This window comes from Astyanax mexicanus, chromosome 19 (assembly GCF_023375975.1).
Source record: "Astyanax mexicanus isolate ESR-SI-001 chromosome 19, AstMex3_surface, whole genome shotgun sequence".
NCBI lineage: Eukaryota > Metazoa > Chordata > Actinopteri > Characiformes > Acestrorhamphidae > Astyanax > Astyanax mexicanus.
In genome coordinates, this window is record NC_064426.1 from 5,327,277 (window position 1) to 5,353,330 (window position 26,054).

The 26,054-nt window shown below is 37.2% G+C and overlaps 2 protein-coding genes across 2 annotated transcripts in view; both read left to right on the plus strand.

Annotated features, from left to right (window-relative positions):
* Positions 1–7,068: 7,068 nt before the first annotated feature.
* Positions 7,069–14,807, plus strand: LOC103041747 (pentraxin-4). Its single transcript, XM_022677733.2, has 4 exons — positions 7,069–7,245; positions 9,396–10,008; positions 10,471–10,602; positions 13,817–14,807. Exons 1-4 carry the CDS (start codon positions 7,099–7,101, stop codon positions 14,455–14,457), a joined length of 1,533 nt encoding a protein of 510 aa, XP_022533454.2. The 5' UTR covers positions 7,069–7,098; the 3' UTR covers positions 14,458–14,807.
* A 1,880-nt stretch (positions 14,808–16,687) lies between these two features.
* clcn7 (chloride channel 7) overlaps positions 16,688–26,054 on the plus strand; it is a 29,763-nt gene continuing 20,396 nt past the window's right edge. Inside the window, exons 1-8 of the mRNA XM_007245554.3 lie at positions 16,688–16,913; positions 18,954–19,028; positions 22,601–22,666; positions 22,960–23,025; positions 23,525–23,657; positions 24,802–24,911; positions 25,033–25,113; positions 25,734–25,796. Coding sequence (XP_007245616.3) covers positions 16,818–16,913; positions 18,954–19,028; positions 22,601–22,666; positions 22,960–23,025; positions 23,525–23,657; positions 24,802–24,911; positions 25,033–25,113; positions 25,734–25,796 — 690 coding nt within the window. The 5' untranslated portion in view covers positions 16,688–16,817. The remainder of the gene's footprint in view (positions 16,914–18,953; positions 19,029–22,600; positions 22,667–22,959; positions 23,026–23,524; positions 23,658–24,801; positions 24,912–25,032; positions 25,114–25,733; positions 25,797–26,054) is intronic.

Sequence of the window (26,054 nt, forward strand, 5' to 3'; positions counted from 1 at the left end):
TTTTTTATTGCTCTCATTTCAGATGTTTTTTTTTATTAGTTTATTACTTACTTTGTTGCCTCAGCTCTGGTAATGTGTTCTTTGCTCTATTGTGAATAAAATATAACATTTTCCAATTCTTAAGATTTTAACGTTGAAAATAATATTAAAAAATAAATTGTTATTTTACCCTCATTACTCATATCTCAGAGATTAATTTTTCATTTATTTATTCTCTATGTGTTATGGAAATAAAATGACATAATAAACAAAAATATTATAATAAACTATTATTATATTTTTATTGAAAATGAAAAAAATGTAAAACACTTTTTTTTTGCTTTTTTTTTTGTTGCTAATCTGCTCACCGACTGCATATCTCTCAGTTTACACAAACATTTCTGACATTTCTGAGACCAACGTAACGAGTTGTTTGGGGAGGTGTGTGAAGATCTTGAGATCTCCAGATCTTCAGGCTGGAGGTGTTTTATTGTCTGCAGCTCTAAACTCTGTAAACTCTCTGTGTTTCTGCTCTTTACAGCAGGAGATTCCTCAGCTGCCTCAGTCACAGCGTCACAGCGTGAGTGTGGGTATTGTGTGACAGATGTGGGAGGGGACAGGGCGTGGGACGGGGTGCTGGATGGTGCTGTCAGCTGCGGGCTTACAGCTGGTTCATGTGTCTCAGAGACAGAGTGTTTGTGTGTTTGTGTGTGTGTGTGTGTGTGTGTGTTTGGGAGACACACCTTTGCCAGCTGGGCCAGCCTGTCCTCCTGCATTCCAGCAGGCCTGTCTCTCTCTGTTCTGCATACCAAAAAAGGGCAGAGGACTTTCTGCTCATCAGCACTGGATGGACTGTTTGTGGGTGTGGCTTCTTTAATAATCACCTCAGTATTTAGACTATTGTTTTCCAGCTGACGCTTTTCTATTGTGTGCGTTATGCTTGATGCTCCAGCGAGAGCAATGAAAACCATTATTGCTATGCTGTTCTGGCGTGAGGTCACTGCATTGATAGAGTAATTAATTTAAATTTAATTTAAATTAAGTTGTTCCTTGAGGGCCTACTGGAAAATTATAATAAATTTACTGCTACAATCTTGAAAAAAAATAATAAAGGCGCCAGAACTCCCAGTTTAAATCCCAAAATGTGCTGCTTGACATCAGCAGCCTGAGTCCGAGAGAGTACAGTTGGTCATGCTCTCTCTTGGTGGGTAAACGACGCTCTCTACCCTCATCATCCTAGGTGATGCTCATTGCTATCTTCCACCCCCACCAACATTCCCAACAACTTTCACACCTTCCACCTACATTATTTAAATTGCAATGAATGAGCTTATGAATATATCTACAGTGCCCTCCATAATTATTGGCACCCCTGGTTAAGATGTGTTCTTTAGCTTCTCATAAATTGAGTTTTGTTCAAAATAATATAGGACCACGATGGGAAAAAAAAAGTAAAGTCCAACCTTTAACTCAAGTAAATTTTAAGGGGGAAATAAAATCCCTGACTAAGAAATAATTATTCTTCTTAAAATCACCTGTTCCACAATTATTGGCACCCCTAACAATTCTTAGGAAATACATTTATTAAAAGTATTTCTGTCACTTCTACAGTAGTTTACGAAGTTGATCAGAGTATGTAGGAACATTTAATTAGTAATTCACAACTTCCTGTTTCCCTGGGGTATAAATATGACGTGACACAGAGGCCATTTATCTTCAACATGGGAAAGACAAAGGAACATACCATGCAAGTGAAGCAGATGTGTGTTGACCTTCACAAGTCAGGCAATGGCTACAAGAAAATCGCTACTCGCCTACACCTGTCCATATCTACTGTCAGAGGAATTATTAAGAAGTTTAAAACAACTGGAACAGTGGTAAACAAGCCTGGACGAGGACGCAAGTTTATTTTGCCACCACGCACAGTGAGGAGGATGATAAGAGAAATAAAAAGTTCTCCAAAGCTCACTGTTACAGAATTGCAACAAATGGTAGCTTCTTGGGGTCACAAAGTCTCCAAAACAACCATCAGGCGCTATCTACATGCCAACAAGCTGTTTGGGAGGCATGCACGGAAGAAACCATTTCTCACTCACAATCATAAACGCAAACGTTTGGAGTTTGCTAAGCGGTACTGGGACTTCAACTGGGACCGTGTGCTTTGGTCAGATGAAACAAAGCTTTTTGACAACAAAGCTTTTTGACAACAAATGCTCTAAGTGGGTCTGGCGTAACACAAGAGCTGAGTATGCAGAAAAGCACCTCATGCCCACTGTGAAATACGGTGGAGGATCAGTGATGCTGTGGGCCTGTTTCTCTTCTAAAGGCCCTGGGAACCTTGTTAGGGTGCATGGCATCATGAATGCTCTAAAATACCAGGACATTTTAAAACAAAATCTGGTGGCCTCTGCCCGAAAGCTGAAGATGGGTCGTCACTGGGTCTTTCAGCAAGATAATGACCCTAAACATGTGGCCAAATCTACACAGAAATGGTTCACCGCACACAGAATCAAGCTCCTCCCATGGCCATCTCAGTCCCCAGACCTCAACCCCATTGAAAACCTGTGGGGTGAGCTGAAGAGGAGAGTGCAGAGGAGAGGACCCAGGTCGTTGGATGATTTAGAGAGAATGTGCAAAGAGGAATGGTCAAAGATCCCTCTTTCTGTATTTTCCCATCTTGTGAAACATTACAGGAGAAGATTAGGTGCTGTTTTGTTGGCAAAAGGGGGTTGTACAAAGTATTAACATCAGGGGTGCTAATAATTGTGGCACACATGATTTGATGTTAAATAATTATTTCTTAATGTGGGATTTTTTTCCTACTGAATAAATTCACTCGAGTTAAAGGTTGTATTTTACTCTTTTTTTCCATCGTGGTCCTATATTATTTTGAACAAAACTCAATTTATGAGAAGCTAAAGAACACATCTTAACCAGGGGTGCCAATAATTATGGAGGGCACTGTATATCGATGGGTGTGGTGATCTCAAAATAAAGTGCATTCAGGTAAATCCTCTATCAACGGATAACATAGGTGCTCCACTGACTGAATACAACCTATGCAGACATCAGCAGTCAGACGTTTATTGCTACCTCGGCAGTGATTTGTCAAAACAGGCGCACCCCCAATGCATGTACACGAAATACAAAATGATTCTACTTGTGTTCCTGTATAACTTTAATGTCTTCAGTACTAAATTTACAATATAAAAAAATCATTAATAGTAAGAAAACACATTGAATTTCCCCTCGGGGATCAATAAGGTATCTATCTATCTGAATGGGAAGGGATGTGTACAAACTTCTGACTTTTGCTTAGTAATTTAGTAAATTGTACTTATTTAACTGTATTTATCACGTATAATGTTTTTTAAATGTAATATTGTGCAATATTACGTATAAATCTAATAAAATAGTAAGGATAATTTAGTAAATAGTCTAAATTAATTGTTCTTAGTTGACTTTCGGGAAAATACAGAAAAATACAGTGTAACTGACTGTTCCGTGAAATGACACAAGCTACTTTAGTAACACAGTTTTATATTTGATTTACAAATTAGAATCAGTGTACACATTACAGTTACAGATCAGATTTATATATAATTATATTCTATCTAGTTACTCTCTTTAGATGTTTGTGACCTGCTTTTTATCATTGTTTTTATTATAATTTCAGAGATGTAACTATATTTCTTATTTAGTCTTGGTTTAGGCTACTACAATGTCCATAAAATTGTCTTTGAGTGTTCCTGATAGCATTCAAGGCTATTATCAACACAGTGACATTCAGTAGTCTGGTAATTTGTATTTTACTCTACTCTGCTACTCTACCAGTTCATTCTTAGAGAAAGTCAAAGTTACTGTGTGTAACCAGTTCAGTATTGGGTTTCTAGTGGTGGTGGTGGTGGGGGTGGTTCTTGGTGAAGAATGGAATGGTATGATCTCTGACCGCTTGTCCAAAACGTGTGCAACAACATTCCGGAAACGAAGAAACTGTGAAGACAAAGCCCTGTCGTGTCATTGATGTATTGGCATATTGTGAGGCGTTTCCACTTTTTTTTTTTTGTTGCTGTAGGCCAGAGCTCCCCAGCCCTGGACCTGCAGTCTGCCCTGTATTTTATCATTGGTTCTAAACCCTTATTTACATAATGATTCCAGCTGAATGATTTCTTAAAATTACTACTTAACACTCTAAAAAACAGAGGTACGATATGAGTACTTTTTTGTACTCAAAGGTACACTCTTCATAATTGTACCCTCAAAGGTACAATACTGGTCTTTACAGGGTCAGATTTGTTCCCTCTGAAGTACAAAGTCATTCTTAACAGCTATGAGTACAAATTTGTACCATTTAACCTGCAGCCAAAGGGTACATTCAGTATTCTGTATCACTGCACTAATAAACAATATATATTTTAATTGCACATTTTTTATTTGAAAGCCAGACAATTTTGGATCATCAAGTTTTTGAGCAATATTCAGTTGATGATAATGTTTATAATCTTTATAATCTTTACTGGCACAAAAACCATGGGTACAAAAAAGGACTTTCACTGAAAGGTACTTTTTTGTACCTCAATATAAGGTACAGCCCCAGCGACAAGCTTTGTACCCTTTTAGGTACAAATCTGTTCTTACTTTTCTTAGTGTGAAGAACGTACAGTATCATTGCAACAAGTATAAGTAATGTCTCAACTAATTATTAACTGACACTAATTAAAACAATATTAAAATTACTACATTTTAAAGTTAAAAATGACATTTTGTAAATAATAATGAATAAGACATTAGTTAACAAATGTTGTAATGATTAATAATGTCTTAACTAGTATCACTTAATAATACGTTGAGACATTCTGTAGTAAGTAGTGTTTATTAATGTACCCTTATTGTAAAGTGTTACCGAAAAATGGCACTCTTAAACTGTTCACATCAAAACTTGATCAATGGATTTAAGCAGGTTTTGTTGGTGAGAATCAAAGCCATTTGTTTAGATTGCCTGTTCAGAAATGCCTGTGCATCACAATGTTTAAACAATAACACAGATTTTTGATGGGATTAGAATCTGGACATAAAATGTATCCACTGTTATGCATCCTGATTATATGATGCTGCCACCCCCATGTTTAAATTCAGGTTAGATCAATAGGTGGGGATAAGAGGATAAAGAGGATAAAAAGATACTGTGACGCTGCGATTGTCACGGCCTCGCTATGTTTCCCTGTGTTTTCCCCGTTTCCTAGTGTTTTTTTCCAGTAGTTTTCCGTCACGTGTGTCTAATTTGTAGCTCCCCCCTTCCCCAGGTGTTCAGTGTTTCATGTTACTATTTATAGTCCATGTTTATCCGTCGGACTTTGCACCTTCCACTGTCGTTTGTCTTGCCACGTTTCTAGTAGTTATCTCCACGTTCCACAGTTCTTTGTTTAGTAGTTATTCTCTGTTTATTTCTCTAGTTTGTTTCCTTGTTTATTTCTTGTTTATATTTACGTTTATTTTCCTAGTCACGTTATTTTCTTGTTTTGTACATATTCACGTATTTATCCCTGTATATATCCCTAGCCCTGTTTTGTTATTATCTGTTTCACGTTTTTCCCTGTTTGTTTATGTACATTTACTTATTCGTTATTTCCCTGTTTGTTTAATTGTTTATTTGTTATTTATTAAAGTCTGTCTTACACGCTTATAAATCCGCCTCCCGTCTGCTCCCTCCGTTACAGCGATACTGATAAAGTAAATAAATCATGAAGACAATTGTCAATACTTCACAACTTATTTGTTAATAAAGAGGATTAAATACTCCTAAATAAGCATTTTTTTTGTGAAAAACATATATCAAAACACATTTTCGATAAACACACAGTACACCCCCCCCCCCCAACCATTTATATTACATACAGTATGTTTGGCCAAGGGCTAATAAACATTGCTTCATTTGTAAATTTGAAACTAAACAAATTTTTTACTCATATCTTGAGTTTAATTCATTTTCTTTTACATTTTATTAAAAAACTAATAAAAAAAGAGTAGCACTTTTTGAAAGAAATGTAACATAAGAAAGGGAAAGGGCAAATATTAACCATGTAAGCTGTTTATATTGCTTGCAATTTAGGTGAAGCGAGCATGTGTAAAGCATTTTAATGTAAAATTGCTTAATTTTGCTGAATTAAATACAAGTAACAAAGTAAACGAGTAACAAAAATATGAACACCACACAAGGGTTAAGCACTTTAAGCTGCATTTTAAATATATATATATATATATATATATATATATATATATATATATATATATATATATAATGTACAACATTTCTGTATACTTTGTGAGGTATTATCTTGTGATTGAGGACAGAATGCTTATTGATGCGTTGTGTGCATTTAACAATGCTCGATCCACAGTGTAACGTGTGTACCAGGAATACATCATCAGAGGCATTATGACCACCCACAGTGGACAGCAGCGCAGTGGGTGGTAAAGATTGTGACTGGTGACATCTGGCTATAATTGTCCATCACATCAATATCTTTGTCTTTTGTCATTCAAACAAACTGGGTGACTTTTGAGGGGATGAATACTTTCGCAAGACAGTGTAGTATTTAAATAAATCAGTTCAACGCACTGTTTTGATGATGTTTATGTGTCAGCATTGACAAAGAGAGCTGTCACTCGCCTACACACACAGAGAAACACACGCAAACACACAAAAACACACACACACACGCCCACATAGACATACGCCCACATAGACATGCGCTGTGTGTTCTGTGTGAAACACAACAATGTGTCTCTTTTTCAGAAGTGCAGTGCAGCCCTCCCGGGTCCTGACGCATGCATGTAAACATGCCTCTGTGTTTGTTAACTATGCATAGGCCCTGCAGTGATCTCAGTGTGTATGTGTGTGCGTGTGAACTTGTAATCTTGTTTTGGACCTGTTTGTTGCTGCTCTGTTTTATCCATCTACTTCTGCTCTATATCCCGCCCCTCTTGGCCCTCTGTGGGTCTTACAGAGCAGTCTGCACTAATGGAAATGCCACACTGCCCCTCAGTACAGAACAACCCATTCACATCCGCTCACTCAAAACACTGACACACGAGCCCGTCCAGGGGGTCCCGTACAGCATGGGCAGCAGCAGGTTAGCCGCGGGCATCCTCCTCATCCTCATCATCACCCTTCAGGTGCCGCCGAGCCTCGGGCAGAGGTCAAGGCCGACATCCGCAGAAACGAGGAAACGCTTACATCAAAGGCTGCAGAGGCTGGACGAGCAGGTTGGTGCTGTAACATGAACGCTTTACAGCTTTGGTCTGTTATTGTCGAGTGTAGAGCTTGTACAGAGATTTACAGCATTGAGAAGAAAAGCTAAATCTCTAGCTGTGTGGATGAAGGTGCTGCAGCAATTATATTGTTCTTTTATTAGCTGTACTAATTTACAGTGGGTTCAGAGCCAGTCCTGTCACCCTAAGTAAAATTCTGATAAGTGGCCCTTCAGCCTAAAATCTGAGGTGACAAACAAACAAAAAATAAACCAAATTGAACATTTATTATTTTGAATACTTCATTGTAATAAATTATTAACCCTTGCGTGGTGTTCATATTTTTGCTACTCGTTTACTTTGTTACTTGTATTTAATTCAGCAAAATTAAGCAGTTTTACATTAAAATGCTTTACACATGCTTTCTTCACCTAAATTGCAAGCAATATAAACAGCTTACATGGTTAATATTTGCCCTTTACCTTTCTTATGTTACATTTCTTTTAAAAAGTGCTACTCTTTTTTTATTAGTTTTTTAATAAAATGTAAAAGAAAATGAATTAAACTCAAGATATGAGTAGAAAATTTGTTTAGTTTCAAATTTACAAATGAAGCAATGTTTATTAGCCCTTGGCCAAACATACTGTATGTAATATAAATGTGTAGGGGGGGGGGGGGTGTACAGTGTGTGTTTATCGAAAATGTGTTTTGATATATGTTTTTCACAAAAAATGAGCCAATGCCAATGAGTTTGAGTTAGAAAAATATATTTTTAGTATCATTTGATGAAAAATGAAAACGGGTCCCACAGACCCGAACACCACACAAGGGTTAATATATAGTACCAATAAAGTTTGGACACATCTTAACTAAATTATTTAGCAAACAAACCAGAAGTAGCTTGATGAGGTAGAGTCAGCTGGAATTCAGGCTTTCAGTTAACATCTGTGCTGCTGAACTCATCAAGAGTTAATTACTTTATTTTTTTTTCTTGTAAAGTTGTGAAGAGGTAGAGTTACAAGTATACAGTAAATAGCTCTATTCTAATGTTCTAAATCTTTCTTTGAAAGTATCCTTAAGTGCAGAGGACCATTAAAGATAATCAAAAATGCTATGATGAAACTGGCTTTCATCAGGGTCACCTCAGGAAAGGACACGCAAGAGTCACCTACAGTCAGGCACCGTAATACAACTCCCAAGCAAAAGGAGTAATTTCGAAAAAAAATTGTAGATTTATGTATTACTTATTTACTTACTTTCTCCAGTAATTGTACCACACTCCCTAAACAGTGCTGCTTACTGTGTGTTGAGAGTGAATACTTTGTGACTAATGTATGTTTTAAACTAAATTTAGACATTAGATACTTAGCAAAGGTGCAGGGGAGAAACTGGATGGTGGATAGAATTAGTCATGCAAGGATTAAGTTTATAATTTTCGATTGGAAAACCAAGAGTATTGATAGAGATTGTGCACCTTTGGAACAATAATACAATAGACAACATGGCAGTATTGGAGCATGCGGCTCAAACCTATTGCTTTTTTATACCCAACAAGGAAAGTGGCTGTCAGCGCTTCAGTCTGTGGAAGCACAACCTAACATGCCACCAACATGTTGCTTTACTCTCAGAGTGTGCTCTCCTAACCTGTGCCTCAAAACAAACTTACCCACAAGGCAGTGGGGCAGTAGTTGGCTATAAACAGCCTCTGGGGACCACTGCAGTTCCGAGATCCCCTACCAAAGTTAGCCTGGAGCTCAGAGCACTCAGTTACCGTTTGTGGCTTCCCTTTACCACAAGAGTGATTAGCACAGGGGCAGCAGCAGCAGCTTTAACTGAGGATTTTACTGTGGAACATCTGTCAGTTTAACTATAGCTTGCTAGCTGCCATTATCTGGTGCTCACTATTAAGTATGTGGTGCTATCTTTGCATGTTCTCCTCCACCAGTCTTACACACTGCTTTTGGATAACTTAATGCCACACCTGGTGCAAAAATTCAAATAGTTCAGCTTGGTTTGATGGCTTGTGATAATGCATCTTCCTCTTAATTATATTCCAGAGGTTTTCAATTTGGTAAAAAATCAGGTCTCTTTTTTTTTTTTTTTCAGAGCTGTATAGTGTAACATACTAGATCTCTACTGTATTAATATTCATAATTGCTTTTCAGTTTAGAAGATTCCAGGAGATGACACTCACGCATCTTAGGAGCATTGCTGAAAGCTCCAACCTCTCCACCAGTATTGACACCCGCTTTCACATGCTGACCCGGCAGTTAGAGAGCATCTCCCGAGAGCTGAGCTCTTTCCGGACGGAGGCTGAGCGGGATCTCCAATCGCTGAAGTCTTGGAGCCACAAGCTGCGGAGGAAGACCAAGCGTCTGGAGCTGAGGCTGACCAGAACCGAGCGGGTGATGAAGGAAATCAGTCGTCTGGCTCTGAATCAGCTCCACAAACATAAGGCAGCTATGGTCAACCTGACCCAGGAGCTGGTGACCCACCGGGGCCGAATTAATGTTGTGGAGGCCCGGCAGGGTGAGATTAAAGTCCTTCAGGAGGCCTTTCAGAAACAGATCAGTAAGCTGGACAGTCAGGTGAGGAGCATCCAGAGACCTCTGCTTGGTACTTACCTTGTCCGTTCTGAAAATGCACTGAACAGAACCGTGCAGGGTCCAGCTTTCACAAAAAGAAAGGAGAAGACACGTCTGTCCAAAGATTCCAAAGACGAAAGGATGAAAAACAGGGTTCTGCTGAGAGCCACCAGGCAACCAGACCACATGACAGGTGACCAAACACACACTGGAAAAAAGAAAACAAAAAACAATGCAGTAGATTAACGTACTGTAATGAGAAAATTTATAAAAAAAATTTTGATTGCTATCAGCAGCGGGAGTCCGAGAGAGAACAATTGGCCATGCTCTCTCTTAGTAGGTAGATTGCTCTCTCTCCCCTCATAACTCATTACTGTGATGTTGTTTAGCACAGGCATCTGATAGCTGATGTATTAGAGCTGTGGATACGGTAGTTTCCTAAGAGCATGCTATAATGTTACCCATTAATTTAAAAAAAAGGCGGAGTCTAACTTTACATGTGTGCTCATCCTCACCCTCCCAATACTGGGGGCATTGCTAGTGATAGGGGAGTCCTACCGAGTGGGTTGGGTAATTGGGGAGAGAATGAGGTAAAATTAGAGGTAAAAACAAATATATATATTTAAAAATATATTTTTGTTTTTATTTTTTTTAGTGGCAACATTCATGCAAACCAATATGCCACCCACATCACAGTCTGTCCAAGAAGAGCAGACCAACACTCTCCTTCATCTTCCTCAACGACACAAGATCCCGCAGAACTACACGCCAAAGAAAGCTGCTACAAGTACGTTCAGCATCAAGTACAGTTTTAACCTGCCATCTTTGACTGCTGTGCACTTTTCAGTTCATGATTAATTTGTGTATGTATAATTGATTATTTGGCTAATCACACTTGTTTTTACCATCTCTGACCCTCAGCTCAAATTTGAAAAAAGCTACAAAATGGGAGGGCTAGTTTGGGAGGTGCACTGGGTGATGTATGGGTTTAGATTTAAAAAAAAATTAAAATACTTTATTTTAAATGTATTCTAATTCCTCTATGTCCTACAAAATTATTGAAGGTTTCATTGGCCCCCATTGGAATTTGATGTCATCTATCTATCAAACTTTATTTCTGCTTTATCTTTCCTTGCATTTTCATAAATATATTTTTATTAAAACTTATTTCGTCTATAGTATCATACATACAATATTTGTAATGACGCAAATAGTGCCATATCTTTTTCCATGGTCATCATCAATGATAACTAATTGAGTTAGTTGACTATTACATGGTACATGGGTGTGTCCCTGGCCTTAAGCTTAATTCCAAGCTTAAGTTCAATGGGGTGTAAGATCTGGAAACACACAGTAAAAGCCTACATTCGTTCAGCTTTAGCGTACTTTTTTTTTTTTAGAGTTGAAGCGATCAGATAAAAATGAATGACTAATAGAGCATGTGATGATTAGACCACACTCAGGCTGCAACTGTGTTCTGAGAAAGGTGTGTCCAGAGCAGCTTCCTGAGCATATCTGAGGTAAATAGCTTACAGATGCCCCACCCTGATCATGAGCGTCACCTGAGGAACGTGCTGATGTCTTGCTGACAGCAGAAGCAGAGAAAGTTCGAGAGTGATGGTGTAAACTGGCACCATTCCTGCGGTCCTGTATACACAAGAGTTACACATGGAAATTCTCTGCTCTGTACTTTTTCTTTTTTAAAATTATTATAGGGTATTTTTGCGATAACCATAGGGTTGTAATGAGACACTCATCTCACGAGATGAGAAAAGAGACAATTTTGGATTTTGGGGTCATGAGACGAGAACAAGAAATGCTATGCTGTTTTAATCTTGTGGCAAAAGATCTCGTCACACCCTGAGTTAACAATGTTTTTTGGCTATATAAAATTATATATAAAATATACCACTGCAACCAAATAAATGTTCAAGTTTTATTTCATGTAAGTATAATAATTTTTTCTCTATTTTGTACACAACAGTAAATTACCTAAACTCTTTTTTGCATAATATAATAAACATAAAAATAAAGTAATGTATCAAATACATGCATGCATGCATGCATATAAACTGCAAACATATTCAATTATATACAAAAAAATCCCAAAATCTTCAGTGTAAATAAAAGCACCAGACACAAGACACAATACTGCTATTATCACAAATTATTTTTTTCATCACGGTAGTACTGTGTCATAATATGTTGAATATGAGTTGACATTAGGAAAGTTGCCATTTTCCACCATTTTTTCATTTTGTGCACCAAAAATTCAAACAGCACGTTTAAAAATTGATGAAAAAATTTTAAAAAGACTGAAGATTACAATATTAATAACAGTTCTAACATTTTGATTAATATGCTATTCAAAGTAATGAGATGAGAAGAATCTCACTGCCTTTCACCTATTTCCTATAGAAGAGACCAGATTTAATTTTTAATTGCTAAAATAATAGTAAATTATATTCAACAGAAAACAGACATTATACTGAAGTGATTGTTAATAGACCAAACTAAAAAAAATAGACATTATTTCATGTAAATGTTTGTATTAATCAGGATGTGAAGATAATGTGTGTCCCGGAAGTAATTTGGGTTAATAATGCCTAAAGTATACACAAAGTATAATAAATATTTAAATATATATATATGAATATATATGTAGTTAATTTTATTATAATGTAATTCAGTAAAGAATCACAACAGTTTTTGTGTAAAAATTAAAAAATAATTATAAAAAAAAAATCTCAATCTTAAAGGAATATGTAAAGAACTGTGATGCATGCACTGTTGTGAACTAAACCATTTTGTCACTATATTTACTGTCTTTTTAGACTCCTCTAGGGAGTTATTTTCAAAAAATACTTTTTTGTACAAACCTACAGATCCTTCCCATTGAAAAGAATGACAAACACTGCCCTTGAGTGACAGACACATCACTCTATCTCTCTCTCTCTCTCTGTGTTTCTTCTCTGTTCCAGGAACTTAAGTAGCACATTCATTCTGCTTTGTTTGCTCCTTGTTACAGTAGAAGACACTGCATAGGAATGGATTAAAGGACAGCAGTTATACAGCTGTCTCTCTCGCCCTCGGGTGGCTGACTGCAGTACAACTTTTAACCCTGTACATTCCCATATAAATAAATGCAGCAGAGAGAATTCTTTCAAACTTTTCTAATTGTGTTCTGTCAGTTTTGAAAAATATGACTCTTAAACGATCTCGTAATTCAGAGCATTCAGTGACGTTCATGTAAAAAATGGACTCAGAATACAATTAAATGTAAAATAAATTACACCACCAAGTTTGACCCCAACTTCCACTGTAAAAAGTGTTCTAAACATACTGTATTTTTCGCAATATAGGGCACACAATTCTTTAATTTTGCCAAAAACCTTCAGTGCACCTTTTAATTTGGTGCGCTTTATGTATGAATTCTACCAGGGAGGAACTGCAGCATTATACAGGAGTTTCAGTTTAGTTCTCCAGCACCAAGGCTGGAGCAGTATTAACATTAGCCTCTAACTGCCCACTGCTATCACTGCTGGAGCAACATTAGTGGTTAGTCGCTAATGCTCCAGAGTTAGTGGAAATCTGGAAATCTAAGCTTACTGTAAATCAAGTCAAACAAGACAAAAAAACAAGACACCCGTGTTCCTTACTAGTGTCACATAAAATGCGCCTTATAATCCGGTGCGCATTATATGTAAAAACATACCAGAAAATAGACGTTTATTGATAGTGCACCTTACAATTCTGTGCACCTTATAGTGCAAAAAATATTTTTTTATTTAACACAGAATGTGATAGAAGCTTGTTTTTGAAAAACCTATTAATTTTGTCCATAGACAAATGCAGCTTAGACACAGAACCCTAAATATGGGCATAAACAACATGGTGGCGACTAAAAAAATAAAAATAAAATAACAACATGACTGCATTGGTCTATTGCATTTGAGTGTATTCAATATTGTATTTTGACTATATTTTCTTTTATCCTACAGTCTGCAACGTGAACTCAGTGCTGTTTTTTCCATCAGCATCAACTGAAAACTACGTCACATTCCGCACCCGGTTCCTGACCAGCATCCACGAGCTGTCTATCTGCACCTGGCTGAGGGTGGATGCTGAGTATATGGGCACACTTCTGTCTTACGCCACAGAGGCTAACGACAACACACTGGTCCTCTATGGCCGCAGGTCTAGTTTGCTGGGCAACATGGACTTTGTGATTGGAGACCCAGCCTACCGTGAACTGACCACAGACCACATGCTCGACGGACAGTGGCACCATATTTGTGTGGTTTGGTCTTCCATCGAAGGTCGATTTTGGCACTACATGGACCGGCGCCTCATCTCCACTGGGTCCAGGTTCCAGAAGGGCTATGAAATCCCTCCTGGTGGCTCCTTCATCCTGGGACAGGAGCAGGACACTTTAGGAGGAGGGTTCGACCAGGCCGAGGCGTTTGTGGGCAGACTGGCTGGCTTTGCCTTGTGGACCCGGGCACTAAGCCCTGCTGAAGTATCTGGGCTAGCCAGTGGAAGAGGCATGCCTAGAGGAGCAGTGCTGACATTGGATGATGTGAATGTTCTGCATGGCTCAGTTAAGCAAGTGATCTGTGAATGCCTGGAACATTGTATTTAAAGTCATGATTTGGTGCAAGAAATCCTTTTTTTTAATTTTTTTAAATCTGCTTCATCCCAAATGTAATCAATCAAATCCACCAGTTAGCATTAAGCAGCAGCAACTTTATACAGTATATAAAAAGCATACCAAAAATAATAAGACAATTGTCAGTAGACTAAATGGGCTTCAGGGCCTCAAAAACGCGACCCTAACTGCAACCATATATTTATTCAGTTATTCAGCAGCCTTCCCTCCGCTGACCTCGTATCTTGTTGTCACTAAAAGAAATAAAAGCAGATGGTGGTGTATACTTTTATATTTATATGTTACAATTTTTACACAAATCTGTAAAGAAATGTGACATTAAATGCACTTGTTATTATATCATATAAAATGTCTCCTCTTATGTAATGCATATGTAATGCTTTGTTGTTTGTTTGTTTGTTCTGTCGCTCATCTCAAAGGAACTCAACAGCAAAATTACCTGCCATTATATATAGCACTATATATTTATTATGAATTCATATATTTTTAGTTTTTTAACGGCTTAAACATGTTTAATGAAATGCTGATTTTTTTTTTTTTTTGCCTATTAGAGGTTATAGAAGCCTTTTAAAATAAAATCACCTGAAAATGCAATTAAATAAATTAAGTAAATCTCATTATTTGGTTATGAGAACATTTTTAAATAACCATTTAGCATCTTAAAATAATGACTTTGTACACAAAATAATGAGATAATTGACTTAATAATAATAAGAACAAATATGTGCTGGATTTGTATTTTATTTTAAGCTTTTTTAAACAATGTCTTTATAAGCGTTTCAAAATGAAGAAACTATAGTATTATTTGGTAAAGAAAGTTTTCAGCTTACCACATACCTGTCAAGTCTCCCGTTTTGGCCGGGAAACTACCGTATTTTACTCCTCTTTCCCACCGTCCTCCCGTATTAGTATTTTCCCGTAAATTTCCCGTATTATACTACAATAAAAAAATATATATTATTGAGGAGACAGGGCACTGACCGATCTCTTAACCAATCGTGGAGCCGATTCAAGGAGAAAGTCCCGCCTTTCAGGAGAAACAGCCAATCAGCTTGCAAAGGAGGGTCAGTGTGGGAAAGCCCCCCGTCGCTGTGAGTTCAGGCAGCTAGTTAGAGCAGCTGATGTTAAAACATACATGGATATACAGCAATTTTTCTAAAAGAAAGGTAACGGTAGGCTAATCATGTAAACTGTGATGAGATTTTTCTGATAGCTGCTTAAAAATACAACTTGTGACTTTAGAAAAAAATACAGCTTGTGACTCTAGAACTAGAAATGTGGAGAGGACCGAAATGAACTGAACTGATCAGGGGTGGAGTGATCAAAAGAAAGAAGTATTAATTAAAAATTATTAATTGTGTAGGCCCCTTAGGACTAATTTTTACTGATGGAACATATCTGGTCCATGTCCTTTTAGTAAAAGCTCATGATACTATTTTTAGTTCACCTACAGTCATTTTGCAGAATTTGTGCACCCTTTGTTAAATTTTATATCCATTAAATAAATAAAAAATATATCATATAAAAGAGTGCATTTATTACAAAAAGACATGAAATCTTAATTTTTTTTAAATATATAGAAAAGGGTATTTAATTTGGCTGTATTAAAAGAATGACATATGTAGGAATGTCCACAACATTTCAGATTCTGATAATCTAATTGTAGTGTGTAAGTGGTTCACTTGTGGTTATTTTAGATTTTTTGTAAACCCGTCTTAAAATGTAAGGGATACTGAACCTTCGTTGGGCTGGTGGGACGGCTTTAGGAGTACAGAGGAAAATATCCCTTATTCTTAAATCTAAAACTTGACAGGTATGGCTTACCAACATCGCACACAAAAAGAAAGAAAAAAATACAGCTCCAGAAAAAATTAAGATACAGTTTTTTAATCAGTTTCTCTGATTTTGCTATCTATAGTTATATGTTTGAATAAAATTAACATTGTTGTTTTATTCTATAAACTACGGACATCCTTTCTCCCAAATTTCAAATAAAAATATCGTCATTTAGAGCATTTATTTGAGTAAAATAAGAAATGGCTGAAATAACAAAACAAAACTCTGTGTATATATGTCTACGATGCGGCGTCTATGTATAAATGTCTATGCACAAATGTATACGCTTACCCAGTTCATAGTTTTAAAAAACTACAAATCCCACAGTGCTGCGCGGCTCCTGGCCGGCTATGACCGCTTTCGCTTTCCGTTGTCACGAGTTGGCTTATGACCGCTGGTGGTGGGGATGGGTAGGTAGTGAAGGCGCAGCTGCGGCCGCGGGTCTGATGTTTTATCTTTTTTAGAGTTTTAAAGCGCTTCAGCCGCGCCGCCCCGACATGGCCAACATCACCAAGAAGGTGTCGTGGTCCGGCCGGGGAGAGGAGCGGACCCCGCTGCTCAACGGCTCGGAGGAGGTCCGCTACAGCAGACAGGTAGGAGAACCGGAGCCAGGAGCCCGGAGCCCGGAGCCCGCAGCCCGGAGCCCGGAGCCGGGCACAACAACAGCGCTGCTGGGGTTTCTGCGTTGTAGAATAGTGTAGCAGTGTTTACAGGGCTAATATCAGGTGCTAGCCTGCCAAAAGTGCACTTTTACAGCAATAATTAACTAAATAAAATGGTAAAGCTAAATAGAATATCAGTAAAACATGATTTAGTGTTATTTACAACACATTTAAAGTTCTCTGTAAATTAGAACAATTAATTAGCTAGCTGAGTAACTAATTAGTTAACTGACTCACAGCTAGCTTTTATTTTAGCTTAGCTGGTATCATCAAATTGCTTTAATAACTAGCTAGAGCTTGTAGTTAGCTAACTTAAAGTTTTAATCTTATAGCCTGTAGTGGACTAGCTAAACACCCAGACTATTAATTAGTTAGATACCGTTAAGCCAGGTACATTGTTTAATGTTGTTTAAAGGAACTTTCAAGGTTTCTTTAATTTAAAACCCTTCAGGGAACACACATCTTCTAAAACCGTTTCACAAATGTTCTTTAAAGCACATCAACAGTTCCTCCATAGTTAAAAATAAAATCAAATAACTTATCAAAGTGCCTCAAGAAAATTTATTCTTTTAACACTGTACTTAGATACAATAGATAATGTAGAGCCAGAGACCCAGAGTAAAATAATGTTGTTTTCATGTTGGAGTAACTGTTAGCTTAATTTAAGCTTTAAGTTACCAAACGCAGTGGAGATTCTCTGGAGTGAGGTCTGGGTTTGTCGGTTGCCAGGAGTACGATAACTGTCTGAATTCACTGTGCCAAATTTAAAGTTTGGTAGAGGGGGGATCATGGTGTGGGGTTCCTCTGAAAAAGGTACTCTTAATGCTTCAGTTTATCAAGATATTTTGGACAAGTCTTTAGTCCTGACCTTAACGTGATAGAAAACCTTTGGCTTGACTGTATAGACTGTTAGACTAGCCTTTTCATCCAACATCAGTGGAATAATGAAAAGTCACTCAAGTTAATGTGTGTGTGTGAAGGCAGACAAGCAAATACTTTTGGTGTATAATGAATTTTGCAGTAAATCTAAGATATTTGAGTTTGAAATGTAGTGACGTTAAAGTAAAATGGTAAAGTTACTTGAAATGGAAATACTTCTAAATGGAAGTATATTACAGATAGACTGAAACATTACTTAAATACTTTAACCAATTACATTTACTTTGTGTATTTTTAATTTTTTCACCATTACTGTTAATGTATGTCAAATTAAGGCAGAAAACAAGTTTCAAGTCACTTATGACTAGGAGTGTGCCATATCGTATCTTACGCAATAATATTGCCACAATTTTTGAATATCATGGACAATATTATATCCTGAAATATCGTGCCATAGCATCCAGCCCTTATTATCTTATGTAATGTCGCCTTAGGAACACAAAAAAAAAAAAAAAAAAAATGTTTAATGTTGCTCTGTTAGCTTGCTAGCTTCAGAACTGTTGGTTAAAGCAAAGACCAAGTCTGTTACTAAACATCTTCTGAAAGATGTTGTATATTTACAACTGGAGGTGATCGATGCCTTTTTTTTCCTCACAATTCAAATTTAGCATTCTCTGCCGTAACCATCAAGATCTCATATCTAGTTCTGACCCTCACTCTGAACTCTTCCCTTTAGATGGTCCACACAGGGGTCATTGTTCTATACCTGCAGTAAATGTCTTCTGCCCTTGGTCTACGCTCATCATGTGGTCATGTGTTATGGTAGTCATTCATCCCAGCAGTGATTTACCAGTTCCCTTCATGCATTGGGCTAATGCAGCATGCAACTTGTTTCTTAAAAGAGAGGGTCTTTTGTAACTCTGGAATGCCAGACAGCCGAAACTTCTCACTTCTCTCTAGATTCTGAATTTCTCTGATTACAACAGTCACTACTGATCTGACTGGAGGTTTTGTCTCAGTGGTTTTGTATTAAAATGAAAATGAAAGAACGCTGTTTGACATATTTCTGATGTTACTTTGTTTACCCTGCAGTCGTCCGGAGGCAGTGTGTTCCACATAGGCAGGCTGAGCACTGTAGACCTTGACGAGGACATCACACCAGAAGAGGTGAACTCTGGTTCTCTTCTCACTTCTTAATTTTTGCATTATCATGCTGATGCTAAAAACAGGCAGCAACTTTCAAGTAGTGATTGATGTTTGGTAATAACAGACTGAAATGTGTAAAAAAAAAAACATTTCCCCCTGGTTTGTATCCCAGTTATGCAGCTTGCCATCAGCTGCCAGAGCCTTGAGAGTGCACCATTGGCCTTGTTTTTTCTGGGAGGGTAGATTGCACTCTTTCCCTTCATCTCTCTTAGAATGATAAGGCTGCGTCTGTGAGCTGATGTCTTGGAAAAGACAATATTCCGCACATCATTACACCACCACCCTGAACTTTTCATACAATGCAGCTTAGGTCCATGGAGGAATATCACTGACCCCACCATCTCTGTTCTTGAGAGAAGATTAAGATTCATCTGACCAGGCTAGGCTAACTGTCTAATTTTGGTGAGCTGGTGCTACTGCAGACTCAGCTTTTTGATTTTTTTTTTTTGTACAGAGTAGTTATGTCTGAGTTACTGTAGCCTTTCTGTCAGCTCCAACCAGAGGAGTTTAGAAATTCACACCCCCCCCTACTTCTGACACCAACAATCGTACCACACTCATAATTGCTAATCACATTGTTTCTCTATTCTGATGAATGATGTGAACATCATCTGAAGTTGCAGGCCTATGTCTGTCTATTTGTATGGCTTGCGCTTCCATTAATAAATAAATAGATTTACAGGTGTTTGTAGAAAAATGTTAAGTGAGTATAAATACCTAATTAAACACATTGCCACTGCAAAACTATTGCTGCCTCTAGCTTGCCTCTTTAGAATGGAGGCATCAATGCACACAGGCTCTTCATAAATCTGAGCACTGTTTAATTCCTCAGTGTGACACTCTGCACCACATAGTATTTTGACAGTACTATATTAAATCAAAGTCATATTTATACCACAATAGATTACATGTGTACATGTTTAAATTTACACAGAGAAAAACAGTCAGTCTCAAATCAAATGCTAAGTTATCTCAGCTCATGTTACTATCCTAGGCCTGTTCAGCTTGTAACTTTCAGCTGGGAAACAGCCAGTTTTTGAAGAGGCAGTGAACAGATAACCAGTGTAATAAATGATACTGAATCTTTATGGTATTTCATTTATGTGAGTAGAGTGTAAAAATAAATGTAAAACTGGTGTTTATTGGTTCTCCCTTCCATAGTTAGTCTGTAATATTGAAAGCTAAACTAAAGCTATTTAGGAACACATGCAGATTTTTTTTTTATGTATTAAATAAACCAAAATATGTTTTTTATTCTTTAGATTCTTCTAAGTAGCACATTTATCTTTGAGGACAAATCTGCACACTCTTGAAATTTTAATCTCAGTCTCTTCATGAGGGAGAGTCACCTGGAACAGTTTTCTCAGCATTTTGAAAGAAGGAGTTCCTTGAGGTGCTGAACAATAGTTGCTGCTTTTCTTTTCTTCACACTGTGAAGCTCCAGCTCATCCCAATTAAATCACCTCAAATCACCATCTCAGTTCATCAGGTTTAGATCGAGGATTAATGTGGAGGACCAACACTTTTTGTTTTTTTACTGTTTGCTATGTAATTGCGTATGTGTCCTTTAATTGTTTTCAGGTCTTTACCATTAATCTTCAATGTAGAAAATAAATTAAATAAAGGAAAAAAATAACGTATAAAAAGGTGCATCTAAACTTTTGACTGGTATTGTAGGTTGTGACACAAGCCATACATTATGTAGAGAGTTATGACCAGAGTACCAGAAGAACCATTCAAAGTAGTCTAAACTGTTCTCAGATTAGACTCAGAACTTTGTACACCCGGTTGTGAACGTACCCTAAGTTTAGGACTCACCCGAGGCAATAAGCTCTGTTACATGTGCAGCCGGATTAGAGGGCTTTGTGTGAATAGCTTGTTGGAACTGTGTGGTTTATACTGAGGTTTGGGAGACTCTTCCACACTGCAGGAACAGAACTATGATTCAGATGCTTCATGCTCTAGTTTTAGCAACGTGTTGTTTATGAGACATGTGTTCCCTGAGCTGGCACACACTAGTGTCATTTTTCCACCTGATTCATTTCTGAATGTGTTACTATTTTACTGGTAGGGACGTTCGGGGGCTGCCTGATATGGAAGAAATTCCATATTGTACCGTAGTTACACAGATCAGCCATAATATTCCTTATATAACACCACTTCCTTATATTCAGTCCATATTCAAGACCACTGTTTGCTCTGGACCATAAACCGCCATAACGTTAATGTTACAGACATCCTCAATCCAGGTTTTAATTCTGCATTTTACACTTTCAGCAGACTCTCAAGTAACTAGCTGTTGCTTTGACTAAAAGTTCGTGTAGAAACGCAGAAGAAAAAGACGCCTAAAATGTGAAAAAAGCTTGCATGCTGAAGGCTGGAAGTTACTTAATCAGTTTAATGAAACACCTGCTGAGCTGTTCTTTAAGAGAGTACCAGGAGTTAGCTAGCTAGCAAACAAAGCTAACTACAAAAAGTCCAGCTTGTACCATATTTTTCTGCATTTTACACTTTCAGCAGACTCTCAAATAACTTGCTGTTGCTTTGACTAAAAAATTGTTTGTTTGGAGATATTTAAGTGTAGAAACGCAAAAGAAAAAGACGCCTAAAATGTGAAAAAAAGCTTGGATGCTGAAGGCTGGAAGTTATTTAATCAATTTACCGAAACACCTGCTGCGCGGTTTTTAAGAGAGTACCAGGAGTTAGCTAGCTAGCAAACAAAGCTAAAAACTACAAAAAGTCTAGCTTATACCATATTTTTCTCACTGTAAGGTGCACCACATTGTAAGGCGCACTATCAATAAACGTCTTATTTTCTGGTCTGTTTTCATACTTAAGGATGCTCCGGATTATAATGTGCATTTTATGTGACACTAGTAAGGAACAAGGGTGTCAGCATTTTTCCCTTCTAATTCAGCAAATCTTGCCACTGGGTGGCAAAACCTGTAAGGTTAAGATAAGTTAAGCTAAGTAAACAAAACTGTAATTCTAAAAAAATAAAAATAAAAAAATAAAAAATTTAGATGAGTCAAACTATCTAGACCTTTAGACTCACAGTCACTAGACCTCGAGCAGTTTGGACTGTGTGTTTCTCCACTCTTCCTCCAGACTCTGCTCTCTTAATTTCCAAATGAAATGCAAAATTTACTGATGGTCAGTGATGGTTTGGAGAGCGATGTTATATATTGTTCTGGATATAAATATCTATATTCTGCAAATATATATCAAGTATGATGAATATTGTATATGCATGATAATATTGTATATACATGTAAATACTGATAATACGTAAGGAATTTAATGACTGCATGAAATGCAAATGTTAATTTGGTATGCTATATTTTATCTGATTACTATTGTGATGGACCATAAAACTCACCTTTTTACCTATTTTTTTTACTGTTTTTTCAAATCAGTAATCAATTACTTCAGAAGGGTTGATGGGTGATTTGGATATGTCCATGTCTAGGAAGAATTTGGGATTAAATGGGTTAATATGATTGATTCATGAATGCTGTTTTGTTTTTCCACAGGATCCTGTGAGGAGCAAACCAAAGGAGATTCCACACAATGAAAAGCTGCTTTCGCTCAAGTACGAGGTAATTCACTTATGATGACTCGACTGACCTCAGTGGACACAAGTCTCTCAGTCCGGCGCTGAATCGGATTGCTTTCAGATCCTGATGCTCCCTTTCCCCCTTCTTTTCTGTTCCTATCTTCCTCTATAAGCTACGTCACCATGAGTCAGCAGACTGACTTTAATTAAGCTGTGAATGAGCTTTAGTTCCTGTGGAGAAGTGTTTACAAATGTATCTTTTGTGCTAAAAATAAAACATCACAAATATAAATGAATGTGGATTATATCTGTAAATGTATAATTTCTGTATTTCAGAGTCTGGACTATGACAACAGTGAGAATCAGTTATTTCTGGAGGAGGAAAGGCGCATGAGTCACATGGTGAGCCAAAACACTGCCAATACACAGAATTAACCACCAGTATTAGTTTATTTTCTTTGTGCTTCACTGAGCAAGTACAAAGCACTGAGGGGGTTTACCTTTTTTCAATTTAACTTTAAATCTATGTGTTTGAGATGCACTGAATATTCAGCAAATAGGATATTCAATACAAATAGGAATAGGAAACATATATATATATATATATATATATATATATATATATATATATATATATATATATATATATATATATATTTTTTTTTTTTTTTTTTTTTTTTATTGCATTTTGTAATTATTAGTTTTTGTTACTTTTTCTTTAAAACAGCAAGACAAAATTACTTATACATTATTATCTGAGCTAAAGTAACTGAAAACCAGTTAACAAACAAAACAATGCTGAGTTCAATATTCAGCCAAATCTTAGTTTTTTGGCTTTGGCCAAAAAAAAACAAAAAACATTTTTATTCCTGATATGTGACCATATGATCAAATTCTGCAGAGCTTCAGATGTCTGGAGATCAGTCGCTGGGTCATCTGTGGTCTCATCGGTTTTCTGACCGGACTCATCGCTTGCTTCATTGACATTGCGGTGGAGTATCTGGCTGGAGTGAAGTATGATTTAGTCAAAGAGAGTATCCTTACCTCTAAATGGCTGTTTTTCTTGGTCTAGAAAGGCATGTTGGCATGTTGACGTTTTTTTACATTCTTATGGTGGATTTGAAAAATATCTGAAACTGCCGGTTCATGTCTGCATATATTATTTTTTCCCTAATGATTTGCTGGTTAGGTTATTAAATGAATGAGGGACAATACCTACATAAATGAACGAGGGATAATATATATCTGTGTGAGACTCCCTACTCAATGGGTGCTTCAGTTTCTTGTTCAGCCATTAGATGGAACTACGGTGTCATAACACTAACCAGAAAACCCTCTCAAGAGTACATCTCTTAGCCCATTGCATACTTGCTTGTGGTATTCTATCCAACCATATCCAACTATTACATTCCACTTCATTAATGGTGAGTTGTTTGATGAGAATGAAGTCCAATCTTTGATCCACAAATCGTATTGCATGTTGTGCATGTGATTCCTCCCAGATTCCACATGTGAAGCATTTAGCAGTGGCTAATGTGAGGGATCAATTTGGCATGTCCCTAGTGATGCTTTTAACTGGTCTTTATATTTTATATATTCCAGATAAAGATGTCCATACAGGATTTGCCAAGGTAGGCGCTCCTGAGGCCTTTTGACAACATGCCCAACCCAACGCAGTTGATGTTGAGTGATTGTGGCCTCTATGCTTTTGCAGCCAGTCTCGGAAACACTTCAGAATAGGGATTATGTTCACTCTGTGTAATCCCCATAATTCATTGCAAGCAGTTTATGTGGTATTGCTCCAGCAATCTTAGGTGGTGGCTGTATGTGACCCAGACTTCACAGCTGTACAGAAGAGTGTTGATGTAGCTTTTTAATTTTTAGTTGGAGATGCTTATTTAAAAAAAAAAAAAAAAAAAACTACATCAGAGTCTTGCCAAGGTTGCAGAGGCTTGCTTTTATCTGTTTGTGGATTTCGTGGTCAATGTTACAGCTTTCTAATGAGATGCTGCCCAGGTATTTAAAAGACAGGACGATTGTAACTGACTGGTGTTCTGTAGTAAAAACAGGCATAACAGATTGTTATGACAATTAGAACACTAACCAGATCCCCCTCTCCAAAGTCCATCGCTTTGTAATTTGTTTTATTGTTGACCATTTCCTTAACCAATCACTCAGACATAGAGAAGTTCACAGAAGTTGGAGGTCTCTCCATCTCCTTGATCCTCTGGGCGGTGCTGAACTCTGCTTTCGTCATGGTCGGTGCATTGGCGGTTGCGTTCTTTGAGGTAAAGGACTGTGTTGTCTTGCAATTCTCCTTTCTATTCCTGGCTTCCTCTGTAAATTCCAGTTTTACCACAGTGGAGTGATTCGATCTGTCTGATTTTTTTTCTTTTGTCTGTATTTCAGCCTGTTGCAGCAGGTAGTGGAATTCCTCAGATTAAATGCTATCTGAACGGAGTGAAGGTTCCTCGAGTCGTCCGGCTCAAGGTAAACAACCCCTGCCCCACAGACTTAGACCAAATTAGAGGCCCTTCATCTGCTATAGAATAACACAGTACAGAGAAAATGTAGTATGTGTTTGGTGTCATGGATTTAAACAGTTAAAGCCATAGCAGTGCATCCTTCACATTCTGTAAAATGCTATATATTCTGTAATATGTGTAATATGTATGTAATATAATAGATCACAATATAAATTATATAGAATACAATTTCATTGACTATTATTAGTTTACTGTGGTGTGCTTGCCAAACTGGGAATTGAACCCTAATCTGACATGGAAAATATTATCAATGTTGAAACTCACTAGTCAACCACTACCTCATGGTTGCTGTAATGTTGCACCAATATGAAGCGAATAAAAAACTGGCTGTAAGAGCTAGCCAGACTAAGTTTTTTTTGTTTTGTTTTTTGTTTTTTTATAGACAGATATTACAGTACTTCATATAGTGGTGTAAAAAAGTATTTTCCCCTTACAGATTTCTTTTGTTTTTGTATTTTTGTCATATTTACGTTGTTCAGATTAAAAAACAAACTTTAATCTCAAGGAAATATATTTTTTTGTACTATAATTCTCTCTCTTGTGTCTGTGTGTCTGTATGTGTAGACTCTACTGGTGAAGGTGTTTGGTGTGATCTGCTCTGTAGCGGGAGGCCTGGCTGTGGGAAAGGTGAGAAGGAGGATTAAAAGACTGACTATTTTATTTATTTTTTTTTTTTATATATAAACACCATGGATGATCTACCTACCTTTAGGCTTTAGTTCAACCTACCTAATCTATCTAAACTCATAGATTCCTGATTTTCTAATTGAGTTTGTGTTAAGGATGAATTTGGGAAGTGTAACTTGTAGGAAGGTTCATTTACTGGAGGATTGTTAATGGCAATGTTTTTAATTTATATTACTCAACTATAGATAATGCTCGTTC